Raw genomic sequence first — 13,045 nt, forward strand, 5'->3', positions numbered from 1 at the left:
CCTGTATTTAAAAGTAATACTTATGACTGCTTTTGTTAGTTCTGACTACATGGATGATGTTCTTCTTAGTTTGGCTATGCATGGAAAAACACCAAGTGATCATGTGACACTGTCAAGTGAAATATACATCTTTATTAGAGTAGTTAAATGACAAGAATTTAAAAATTGGACTGCCTGTATAATATTTAGTGAAATCTGGTTTAAATTGAAGGTATTTTGTGTTGTCAAAGAATAGTTCTTGAATATAAATCAGAAGAGTATATTTTGTACAGGCTTTGATGGCTTTATTGCTTTGTCACTGAGCTTTTTCACATAGCACTGTATTACAAATATAAAGAAATTGTTTCTAAAAATGTAACCAAACTACTAAAAAATACTCTACATTCTGCGATAGATATCCAAAGCAAAGGTAGATGAAAACTGATTTTGTAGATGAAGTTGTGAGGTAACATTGTGTGAAAGTGTAGGTGAATCCAGTTTCCACAAATAGCTTTTAGCTTATGTATGCTACAATTGATAGTCTCCTGTTATATGTGCCCAAGTGTGTGTTCTTTTATATGTCATTTATTAATATTAAATGACTATAGCACCTTATGTTTTAACATTTAATGAGTAAACCTGAAGTATACAGAACTGTTGCTATCGTGTAAAGTAAGTTGAAGCAGTTACATTGGGTTCTCTGATTTAGGGAGCATTAAATTGCTGTAGAGATGAATTAAATGGGCAGAGGACGTTTGACTATAAACTCCGTAGGGTTAGCAATCAGTGTTGTCTACTGATTAGGGCTTAATATATGTTTATTGATTGATGACTGATTATGTGAAGAGTGAAGGATATAGTGTAGCAGCTGATATTTTAAAAGCTCCGAGGCTTTTATACATATGTTGATACATGTAGTCAGTGGGTTAACCTCTCTCTTTATCAAAATACTACCTCAGAATAAGGCTCCTCATTTCCTTTATCCCTATTAAGCAGTCCTTAGAATGACCATGCTAGTTTTTAAGCCTTTTTTTATTTAAGGTTGATAAGGGTGTTCAATTTAGCCAGATTATATGGCCATGATACTTGAAAGAATTTGAGTTCTCATCTGTGAGAACATTTCCTCCATTTATGCAAATCACACTTCATCTATGCCATCTCATAACATACACTTCATGTCAGTGTTTTTTTGCATAAAGGATTTAACACTGGAGATCTTTTTCCAGGTCTTTTAATATTTTGTAGATATTAAGATAAAACTTGGACTAAACATGTTATCTCTTGGCCAGTCCACTTTCTTTTCCAGTTTTATTTGTCATGAATAATGTGTTTTATCCTTCAGTGCAAGTTGTCTTTGGTAAACCTTATCCTGTTTATACCCACCATTTTTCAGTTGTCTTTTGGTCACCTGCAACTTTTATTCTTCAGAAATCATTTGTTCCTTGATTTCTTACATTAGGACATACTCCTTCACATTTCCTGCTCAGCTCTGGTCTTTTCATTAGAACAATTGAAAGTCCTTTATTCCATTAAACATCCATTTTTGTTTTCCCTCAAGAATTATACTAAGCTTTGCAGGGTAAGTTATTCTTGGTTTTAAACCTATTATCTTTTGTCTTTTGGAATATTGTATTCTAAGATCTTTATAGCTTGCAAGGGCTTTACTGTGGATTTCTGACCAGCCTGTGAAACTGTGTGGAATCCTCTGCCCATGCTGCCTCTGGATACAGAGGTTACATGTATTTAATCTATCTCCTCTATGATTGGGCCACTTGCCTGCACTGATTCTGGCTTTTCTGGCAGTTCTTTTGCTATTGTTGTCTCTGGCTGACTTTTTATGTAGCTCTAGGGTACAAAAAGTTACTTAGTATAGTTTCTCATTGGATTTTTTGATGGTTATTTGGCCAGGTATAATTTCTAACTTTTACCTGGAATGGATGGTAGTGGAGGTGATCTACCTTCCTAATGTCATTTTTACGTAGTTTAAACTTCTCTAAAAAATGGTGATGGTCATCATTTTAAAATTTTATCTACTTCTGATTTTTAAATGTCAACAGATTAGTTGCATAGGTTTGGTTGAATTTATTTGAAGTGCATTTAGTATTGCTTCATCTTTATCCTTCTGATTTGTTAATTATCATGAGCTGTATTATAATTAGTTGATAGTCCAGTAGCACACAGCTACTTTCAGATATAACTCCCATGTCAGTAACCAGATTATAGCTGTACAAAAATATTTGGGTTGGCATGGGCCCTGCCCACATAGTATTATTTTTCAAGTGTTCCATGATTTGCTAGGCAAGCATTGCTTTAGATATACCTTTCTAACTTATATAGAGAATGTACCTTTCTAGTTTGTATAGAGAGTCAAAAATACCTTTGGCTTTCATGTAACAATCAAAGTAGAACCAAGTAAAAGTGGTAAGAGTTAGAGGTTAGTTCAAGATGTGGTGGAAGATGGGAGGAACTAGAAGAAACTTTTTTTTTGGGCATCCAGGGAAGGAAAAATACAGCTTGTAAGTCAGAGGGTTGTTGAACTTAAGAGAGATTCTGACCATATACTCATGATCTGAGAATCTACCCTTTAAGAGTGGAAGTGGATTGAAACTACAAGGGGAATTTAAACTTTTCAAAGCTTCAGAGGAAAAGAACTCTGTTAGGATTAGAAAGTATTTGGGTGGCTATATCAGCACTAATAATTGAGAATACTGACTTTTCAATTGAATAAAGCCATGCTCTGTATTTATTATACTTACCTATAATTTCTTGTAGTGAGTATCCTTATAATTGTGAGTAAATAGTAGCCTAGGTTTGTTAATCAGTAAGATTATCCAGAGCATATTTGGTTTAAGATGGGAGAGCTAGATTGCTGAGGCAGAAGCTAGAGTTTCTATAAATAAGACCCACCCTAGCCCTTCTTGAAGGCAAGAAACTCATAGACAAATTTAGATAAGTATTTTTAAAGTCATTCTGTATGCTGCTTGTACAAAACCAGTGATAGAGTTTTAACTCGGCCTCAAAAGATGCTAAATTTCAATAGTATGGATACTCTACCACCAATATCAATGAATACTTTAATAGAGTTGTCAAACACATGACCTGTGGTCTGTATGCGGTCTACAGCATTCCCCTGTGCAGCAGGAGCCAGATTAAAATATAATTGGGAAATATTTAACAAAATAAATAAAAATACAATAAAACATAGATATTATTAGTATGTGGCTTTCTAAGTTGGCATGCAGCCCAAAGGAATCCTTATATACAGGTTTAGTAGCCTCTATTTCTAAATTTGATACTAGTGCTCTAGTAAATATATTTTCATGGGTTACTATATCTAAAAAAAATTATCACCTGGTATGTATTTTGGTTATATCTCTCTCCAAAATTAGTTAGACTGACTTTGGATTTAAAGTTCTAGCTTTGGCAAGTAGCCTATTCTCATATAGCCTTTAAAAACTGAGATCATTTTTGTCACCATGAGGCATTGGAGTTTGACTTTAGTGGAGAGGTCATAGCATCATAGGATAGTGGATTTAGAACTAAATGAGACCTTAGTGGCCATCTATTCCAATCCCTTCATTTTACAGGTGAGGAAACTGTCCCAGAGAAGTTGAATGATTTGCCTAGAGTCATACAGATGAAATTTGAGCCCAGCTCCTCTTAACTCCAAATCCATTGATGTTTCTCTACTGTATCACACTAAAGTCAGTTGAGAAACTTCATGCGACTTCAATTTTAATTGTTTATTTAAATTATTTTCATATTTAGATAAACACAACTGCTGATGAGAAAGACTCAACAAATCCTTTCCGCTTTCCTAATATTGGTGTGGAGAAGTTCCTGGAATTGAACTCCGAACAAAATCATGATGACTACTGTTTGGCCTATGTCTTCACAGATCGAGATTTTGATGATGGTGTTTTAGGTCTGGCTTGGGTTGGAGCACCTTCAGGTAGCTTACCTATCTATTTCTTTGATTTTTAAATTTTAATTTGGATTATATGGATTAGGCATTATCCATAAACATTGTGTAAGTTAAGTAAGTAAAAAAGTTTTGTTTCACAATCATTTCCAAGATACAGATGTTTAGGGGCATTACTTTCCATTTGCTTAGGAGGATAACATTTCTTGATTCTCCTGGTTGGTAATGACATCCCCACTCTCCCAAATCACATAATATTTATTTTCTATAGATCTTGTTATTTGTTATGAACATAGTGTTTTCCTCCTCTGCCCACCTTCACCTTGACATATAAAATATGGGTCTTTGAGGGAGGTCTCACTTTTGTATTTGCATTTTGTATTTCTGTTTATAGCACAGAGCCTGGCACATAGTAGGCACTTAGTAAGTACTTGCTGGTCAGTCAAATATATATTTTTTTAATTATTTAAATGATTTTATGTCTGCTCTAGAAACAAAGAAACTTTGGAGGAGAACTTGAGTAGTATTTAGTATTTGGTCAGTATCGAAATCATTGATTATATAATTTAAAGCAAAAGTGGAGAAGCTCTATACAGGCAGTTAAAACAAGACTTGAAGCTGACTGTGGCATAGATCATGAGCTTTTTAGTGCAAAATTGAGACTTATATTGAAAAAAGTAGGGAAAACCATTGAACTGTATAGATATGACCTAAATAACATCCCTAATAAATATGAAGTAGAAGTAATGAATAGATTTAAGGAATTAAATCTGGTAGATAGAGTGCTTATGAACCAATGTTTGCAATACTGTGCTGGAGGAAGCAACAAAAAAACATCCCAAAGAAAAAGGAGAACAAGAAAGCAAAATGGCTGTCTGATGAAGCTTTACAAATAGCTGAGGAAAGAAGGAAAGTGAAAGATATACCCAACTGAAGGCAGAATTCCAGAGAATAGCAAGGAGAGGTTTTCTTAAATGAGCAGTGCAGAGAAATACAAGAAAACAGTAGTATGAGAAAGACAAGAAATCTCTTCAAGAAAATTAGATGTCAGGATAACATTTCATGCAAAAATGGGTATGATAAAAGACAAAAATGATAGGGACTTGAGATTAAGAGGTAGTAAGAATACACAGAAAAACTATACAAGAAAGATCTTAACATCACCGATAACTACAATGGTGTGGTTACTGATCTAGAGCGAGACATTCTGGAGAATGAAGTCAAGTGGACCTTAGGAACCATTGCTAACGACCAGGTTAGTGGAGGTGACACAATCTCAGATGAGCTATCTAAAGTCCGAAATGATGATGCTTTTAAAGTGCTGCATTCAATATGCCAGCAGCTTTGGAAAAACTAAACAGTGGCCATTGGATAGGAAAAGATCAGTCTATGTTCCAATCCTTAAAAAAGGCAATGCCAAAGAATGTTCAAGTCAGTGAACAGTTGCACTCATTTCACACACCAGCAAGATTATGTTTAAGATTCTGCAAACTAGGTTTTAGCAACATGTGAACTGAGAATGACCAGAAAACCAGATTGGATTTCAAAGGGGCAGGAGCCAGAGACAAATTAGTAACATTTACTGGATTATGGAGAAAGCAAGGAAGTTCCAGAAAAACATCTACTTCTGTTTCATTGATTACACTAAAGCCTTTGACTGTGTAGATCACAACAAAAAGCGGCAAATTCTCAAATAGATGAGAATGGCAGATCATCTTATTTGTCCCCTGAGGAACCTGTGTGTGGGGTAGGAAGCAACAGTTAGAACCGAACATGGAACAACTGATTGGTCTAAGATTGGAAAAGGAATACGACAAGGATATGTATTGTCACCTTATTTAGGTATGCGAGTACATATGTGAATGTATAATGAAATGTATGCAACACTGTGACATAATATTCAGGCTGGACGAATCAAAATCTGAAATTAATGTTGCCAGGAGAAATTCAGCAATCTGAGATGCACAGATGGTACTACTCTGATGCCACAAAGTGAGCAAGAACTAAAAAACCTCTTGATGAGTGTGAAAGAGGAAGAGTGTAAAAGCTGACCTGACCTGAAGCTTAACATCAAAAACACTAGGATCTTGGCAACTGATCCCATCGCTTCCTGACAAATAGATGGAGAAGAAATGGAAATAGTGTCAGATTTTATAGTCTTGGGCTCAAAGAGAAGCGCAGATGGTGACTGCAGCTATGAAATTAAAGAACACTTGCTCCTTGAAAGGAAAGCTATGGCAAATCTGGACAGCATACTAAAAAGCAGAGATCACCGTACTGACAAATGTCTATATAGTCAAAGCTATGATTTTTCTGGGAGTAATATATGGCTGTGAGAGTTGGACTGTGAGGAAAGCTGAGTGCTGCAGAATTGATGCTTTTAAATTGTGGTGCTGGAGAAGACTTTTGAGAGTCTCTTGGACAGCAAGGAGATCAAATCAGTCAATTCTTAAAGAAATTAATTTAGGCTATTCATTGGAAAGTCAAATACTGAAGCTAGGGCTTAAATACTTTGGCTGCATGATGAGACGACAGACTAATTGGAAAAGACTCTGATGTTGGGAAGGATTGAAGGAAAAGGAGAAAGGGACAGTAGAGTACAAGACGGTTACTGTCATGGAAGCAACAAACATGAGCTTGGACAGACTTTGGGAGATGGTGGAGGATAGAAGGGCCTGTTGTTCTGTGGTCCATGGAATTGTGAATAGTTGGGAACAACAATTCAATTTACTTTCTTACAAATATATACATAACCCCTTTCTTACCATGTCAGTGCGAAAAGAAATAATTTTGTGGTTGAAAATTTGATGGACAGCATATTTTTGATCTAGGTACTGTAGGTTTATCTTATATTCTTTGAATTCTTTCTGACATTTTCCTTCATGCAGGACTAATTACCATATTTCACCATATAATCGTTGCAGATTTAATGCTGTTTTTGCAAAAGTGGGATGCAACCATTATGTGGAGATTTTTGAAAATTAATAATTGTGCCGGTATTACTTAAAAATCATTTATTACTAAATTGTCTTTGGCACAAGATTAGGGTGTATGGATACTTGTGAATATACATTAAAATGGGTTACTGACAATGTGGGTGCGCTGAGAATTCTAGTCCTGCAGTGCGCAAGAGATAAATGTGTATCCATATGCCACTGGTGAATACATTGCTGCTCTGTTTACCTTTTAAGCGGCATGATGAACAGAATTATACCATGCGATGATTACGTGATGAAAGATTATAAACCAGTTTTGGGACTGGGGGTGGAGGGAGGAACAGGGTGTGACAGTTACATGGTTGTGACGAGTATATGGTGAAATATGGTAGTCCTAACTCAATTCAACAAGTGTTTACTGATCACCTAACATGTACAAAGCAACCAACCATGCCACTATCCTGTTAAAATCTCCAATGCCTTTACTGTAAACTTCTCAGGCTGGCATTTAGCTTTCCATTATGTGACTGCCAACTACTTTTGTAGATTTAGTTATTACTACCACACCTTTTTGTACTCTATGTTCTAGCCAAATTGGAATATTGCTAGTTGTTCCACAATCCTGGCCTGCACTGTCTACTTCTGTGTATTAAGGAAAGCACTCATTCATGCCTGGAATGCACTGCTTCCTCATCCTTCCCTGTTGAAATTATTATTCTTTTTATTGAAAACCTAGATTGAGTGCCACTTCAGTGGAGTATTTCCTGACTGCCCTAACCCCCACCTCTACTAGCAATCTCCCCTTCCACCAGCAACCATCCCATCCCCTGTCTCTTCTTCAGATTTTCTTACAAGCATTTTTCTAGGTTTCTCCTTTGCCTCATTGCAGGCAACCTTATGTTATTAAAAATTTTTCCTTTGATATTGTAAGCTCTTTGAGCTTATCCTGTTCCTTTTTTATAAAATCTATAAAGTACTCTATATAGTGGGCACTCAATAAATATGACTTGAAAATAGAATTTAAATTAATTCATCATTTAATCACTTTAATTCATTTAATTTCTTTCAAATTTGTGTATATAGGTTACAGAGATAGGAATACCATTTTTATTCTTAAGAGTTCTTGGTTCTGGGATACTAGCCTGCTCTTAACTACTACTTAACTTCTTTACAGACCTTATAATTCCTTGTTAAAATACGAGTGTTGATCTAGAAAACAATCACATACTATATTCTTAGATATGTAGCAGCTTTGCAGATATATTTTTAAAATCCCAAGACATACAAATTACTTCCTGCTTATCAATTTTCACTTAGTGTTTTTGAGAAGATACAGTGAAATATTAAAGCCTAAAGAAGTACAGAACCTAACCACATGATCTCATTACTTCCATTCTAAATCCTGGTCTCATTGATTTCAAATTTTGGAGTTGTATACTTGTGAGTGCTAATGTTCCTATGTGTATTTACTTTAAAGAATTCTATACAAACAGAGAGGATGCTTTGAAACTATAATAATTGGCACATAGTGTCCAATAAATTAATTGAATTAAAATCAGATATACTTTTTGCCCTTTTCTTTTATATTCCTTACTTTGATCTTTGAATGTGTAATGAAATGTTAATTTTATAAAATGAATAATTATTGAACTTGAGTTATGAGTATTTACTATTGGAGTATGATTCATTTGTGTATCATATTTCTATATAAGTAATATTTTTACTTTTATATAGTAAATTAAAACTGGTACTAATAGATTACTAAAATTAGTTTTTAATTTATCAATTTATATGTGTTTTTTGCCTATTTAATAAGAACTGCTGTCTGAAGTACATGATACATTCTTATGTAACAATAGTAATTAAAACTGACATCAGGCTATATGTTTAAAGTTAGATAGTAAAGTAGTAACAAATTCTTTATTTCAGAATAGTGTTCTCAAAACTAAGTATACCTTTGCCTGAAATTAGAAAAAATACTTTTAAATAAATAGAAAAAGTATCCATTTTAAAACCTGAATAGAGCATGCTTTTTTGACAACCATGTATTTACTATTTTCTCTTTAACTGAAAAGATTTGCAGTTGGAGTCTTCTATGCTTAATTCAAGTTTTGACAGTTCTGCATCGGACCACTTTGCAATTGACAAATCTTCACTCAGGCAGGATATTTATTGATTTATTATATGCTTAAAGCACTTGGCATTTTAACTTAATGTGTTATTGTGAATACAACAATATCGTTTATAAGTTTCAATATTATTATCATGGTCCTCATCTGGAAAAAAATAATTAGGCAAAGAAGAATATTAAATAGGCTTTCTGAGTTATTTTTGCTTTAAATACTTCTAAGGGGTCTATGTGATTGGATTGTTCTAGTAACCAACTATATATAATACCCCTATTTTTGAAACAAACATAAACTCCACTACTTGAGCTAATGTTTCTAGAGTTGTGTGACAGGATGGAAACCTCCATGTATTTCAGTGTATACATCTAGTTTTATTTCTTTAAAGCAAACTAACACCTTTATCTTGTAGATCCAGTCAAGCAATTTAAAATTTTATTTCATGAATATTTCCTAGTACATAGTTCATGGAAGTAGAAGGAAGTATTATATTGTAATATCTTTCTCTTTTTATAGTTCTATCAAAGATTTGTCGTGTTTTTTTAATAGGGATTTTTTTAATGGCACCATGAAGTCATGGTCTGTTAGTACATACAGAAAATTATTTCCAAATGGCTTGATGGATCAGTTAGGATATTTTAAAAGGTGAACTAACTACATTTCTTTAGAAACTATGTATGAATACCTTTCTAACATTTATGCAGATTTAAAGTATTTTAAATGGTATAGTAAATTTTAAAAAGAGAAAACAATTTCTAAAATGTGTAATATGCAAAGTGTTCCTTTATAAATGTAGGTGGACTGATTGATCATTCAATTTCTTCTTTAACCTTTAGTTTTTAAAATTTTTTTATTTTGGTTTCTCATAAGTCCCAATATAAATATTACTTTTGTCAGCAGTTTCATTAAGTAAGCTTCATAGTATCTGTTAATGAAGTATGCTTGAATATACTAATATGTATTCTAGCTTTTATATGTAGTTAAATTTCCTAGGGGAAATTTGAAAAAAATCATATAAGTTAGTCATATGTAGCATTATAGATTTCTTTCAAGGACAGCAAACTACATATTGTGTCACTACCATTATTGACTTTTTCATAATCTCTGCAAGCCTCCTTGGTTTTCATTGAACTCAAGCTATAAATTTGCCTCTACAAAACCATAAACATAAAAAGGAACATATAAAGCGTAGCTTTGAATAAATGTGAACATTTCAACATTAAATTAAAAGGAGAGGAGAGAAAATGACAAAAATGAAATCAAGAAAGGGAATTGAGATTTGAAGAAATACAGTGTTCTATATTTAACGTTAATAATTTTTCAGTGATTATGTATTTCAGCAAAAATAAAAAAGCAGAGATGGGGCAAGCTGATTGCTCTTAAAAATTTCTTTATATGTACTACTAAAAATTAATATTAGAAGGAATTTGCTATTCCTGACATAAAGAAAAGGGTCATTTGACACATTGAGGACCCAGTGGAATTTCAAACTCAAAAAATGCGATTGGTATAATTTAATACAATTTTTTTTACAGTAACTTTTTTGGAGTCAGGGAAAGATACTAATCTTTGTTACTTTTCCTTCATAATTAGGAAGTTCTGGAGGAATATGTGAAAAAAGTAAACTGTATTCAGATGGTAAAAAGAAATCCTTAAATACTGGCATCATCACTGTTCAGAACTATGGATCTCATGTCCCACCGAAAGTTTCTCATATTACTTTTGCTCATGAGGTTGGACACAACTTTGGTTCTCCTGTGAGTACTGCTTGCTTATCAATTTTTCTTATAGAATTTATATGACCTATTATTACACTTAATACTAGCAAGGTGATTATATAATCTTTTGAAAAATAAATCTATACAAAACTCAGGTGACAGGATATTAAAGGGTAAAATATTGGAACAAAAATTTACAGTTAGAATAGGCCTTCATCTGATCCAACTCCTTTATTTTATAAATGGAGAATATCAGGCCCAAAAAGTGAAGTCAGGGGAGGCATGACTAGGACACAGTTAATCTGAAAAAGATTGGGGGAAGTGGGGAGGGTAATGAACTACAGTAGGCTATTAGGAGTTAGTGCAAGGTGACATTCAAAAACAGCATAAGTAGGAAATATATCTTTGGAATTTTAATAAGATAAATCAAATTTATAGATTTGTAAAATTGTCAAAATGACATTTACTGATACCTGGATTTTAAAGGGTGGCAAAGTGTTTAGCATACATTGTCTCATGCAGTCCTCATTAAAAACTCTGAGACATGTAGTCTCTAAAGGAATTTATGGTCCCTATTTTACAGATGAGAACATTGACCCTCAGATGAGGTGGATTGCTTCTGGTCACACAGCTATTAAGTGTCAGAGGCAGCATTTGAACCCAGATTTTCCTGGTTCTAAGGCTTTGTATCTGCTATGCCATGTTACTTTTCATAAGAACAAATCAATAAGTATCATATATCTTATATTGTCATTTTAAAAATTAAATTTAAAGACTTACTTTTTTCTTTAGTAAAATAAACTCCCCCAGTTTCTTCCAAATTTGGCAATTGTAAATATATTGAATTCTGAAGCTAGAAAGGACCTTTAAGTATTATCATAAATCAAATATAGGAAAATTTCCATCCTTCAGATCTGGTCACAAGCTAGACTTATTTGGTCTTGGCATTGTTGTGGCCTTTCTTACTTTTGTTTCTTCTCTTTATAAGTAGATTCTTGAAAGACAAAGTTCTGTGAATAGTGATTCCCTAGGTTATTTTGTTTTAGAGGTTTGTGATGAAAAGGGAGAGTAATTATTGAACTTCAACCTAAGTAATTTAAAGAATTTTAGAAGATTTGCTTCCCCTTTCTCTTTCCCCTTTTCCTTACCTATTTCCCCTTTTCTTTTCTCTTCCTTGTTTGCTTTTCCCTTCCCCTTCCCCCATTTTTTTCTTCTACCCTTTTCATTGTTCTATCCATTGTAGAAAAAATGTTATCTTTACTATTTCTTGAACTCCTCCAAAATAGGCAATTCTGTGGCTTATTCTAGTGAAAAATTAACTGATTGGGGAAAAAAATCTATTAAAATTATTTTTTTTTTTTACTCTTTGATATGTATAACATAGATGTCTTGTTTTACAGCATGATTCTGGAACGGAATGTACTCCAGGAGAATCTAAGAATTTAGGACAGAAAGAAAATGGCAATTATATCATGTATGCAAGAGCTACATCTGGGGACAAGCTTAACAACAATAAATTTTCACTCTGTAGTATTCGAAACATAAGCCAAGTTCTTGAAAAGAAGAGAAATAACTGTTTTGTCGGTATGTATATACCATGTTGGAGTGAGGGGATGGTGATGATTTTCAACTTCATATTTCACTAGTGTGAAGAACTGTAGTTTACTGATGCAGATCATGAATTTATTTCTCTTAGGGCATTGTCTTGGAACACTGCAGTTAAGTGATTTGCCCAGGATCAAATGGCTAGAAATTGTCAGAGACTGACTTGACTCCCAGGCCAGCTCTCTATCTACTATGCCTTCCTTAGTGTCATAAAAGGTTTTAATTGTCAAAATAAATTCAGGATTCCAGGTTGGCCAACATATTCACACGACTGAAGGAATTGAACTACATTGAAATTGGCTTTTTTTTATTGATATCAGAAGACATAAAAAAGTTACAATAAAATTGAAAGACCCAAGATTCTTAGTGAAGAGGGAAATAAAATCAGAGTTGGTTTCATCATATGACCAAAGACCACAAGAATCTCTGTATGCAGATTATCTTATCTCAGTGCTTAGGATAAACTTAAGCGACTGTTGTAACAAGGAGCGTGATCTATTGCAGGGGATAGGATTAGGGATTAGACCTCTGATTTTATCTAGTGCTCTCCTACCAGTATAAGTAAACACCTTTTCTGTAACTTGTAGACTTGGATAGTTTTCTAAGGCAGTGATGTCAAACTCAAGTAGAAACAGGGCCACTAAATCCTACGAAAGGATCCTTGTAGGTTGCATGTTGACATAGAAAATGACATGTTACCATTATGTTCTATTGTGCTTTTATTTGTTTTGATAAATATTTCCCGATTTCATTATATTA

General features: G+C 33.6%; 1 protein-coding gene across 1 annotated transcript in view; it reads left to right on the forward strand.

Moving 5' to 3' along the window:
* Nucleotides 1-13,045, forward strand: part of ADAM10 (ADAM metallopeptidase domain 10) — a 157,205-nt gene that overhangs the window by 122,636 nt on the left and 21,524 nt on the right. The window contains exons 8-10 of the mRNA XM_027851769.1: nucleotides 3,748-3,931; nucleotides 10,557-10,720; nucleotides 12,082-12,265. Of these exons, the coding sequence (XP_027707570.1) occupies nucleotides 3,748-3,931; nucleotides 10,557-10,720; nucleotides 12,082-12,265 (532 nt within the window). The remainder of the gene's footprint in view (nucleotides 1-3,747; nucleotides 3,932-10,556; nucleotides 10,721-12,081; nucleotides 12,266-13,045) is intronic.

Source organism: Vombatus ursinus, unplaced genomic scaffold, assembly GCF_900497805.2.
Source record: "Vombatus ursinus unplaced genomic scaffold, bare-nosed wombat genome assembly UNPS02009205.1, whole genome shotgun sequence".
In the NCBI taxonomy this organism is placed as follows: Eukaryota; Metazoa; Chordata; class Mammalia; order Diprotodontia; family Vombatidae; genus Vombatus; species Vombatus ursinus.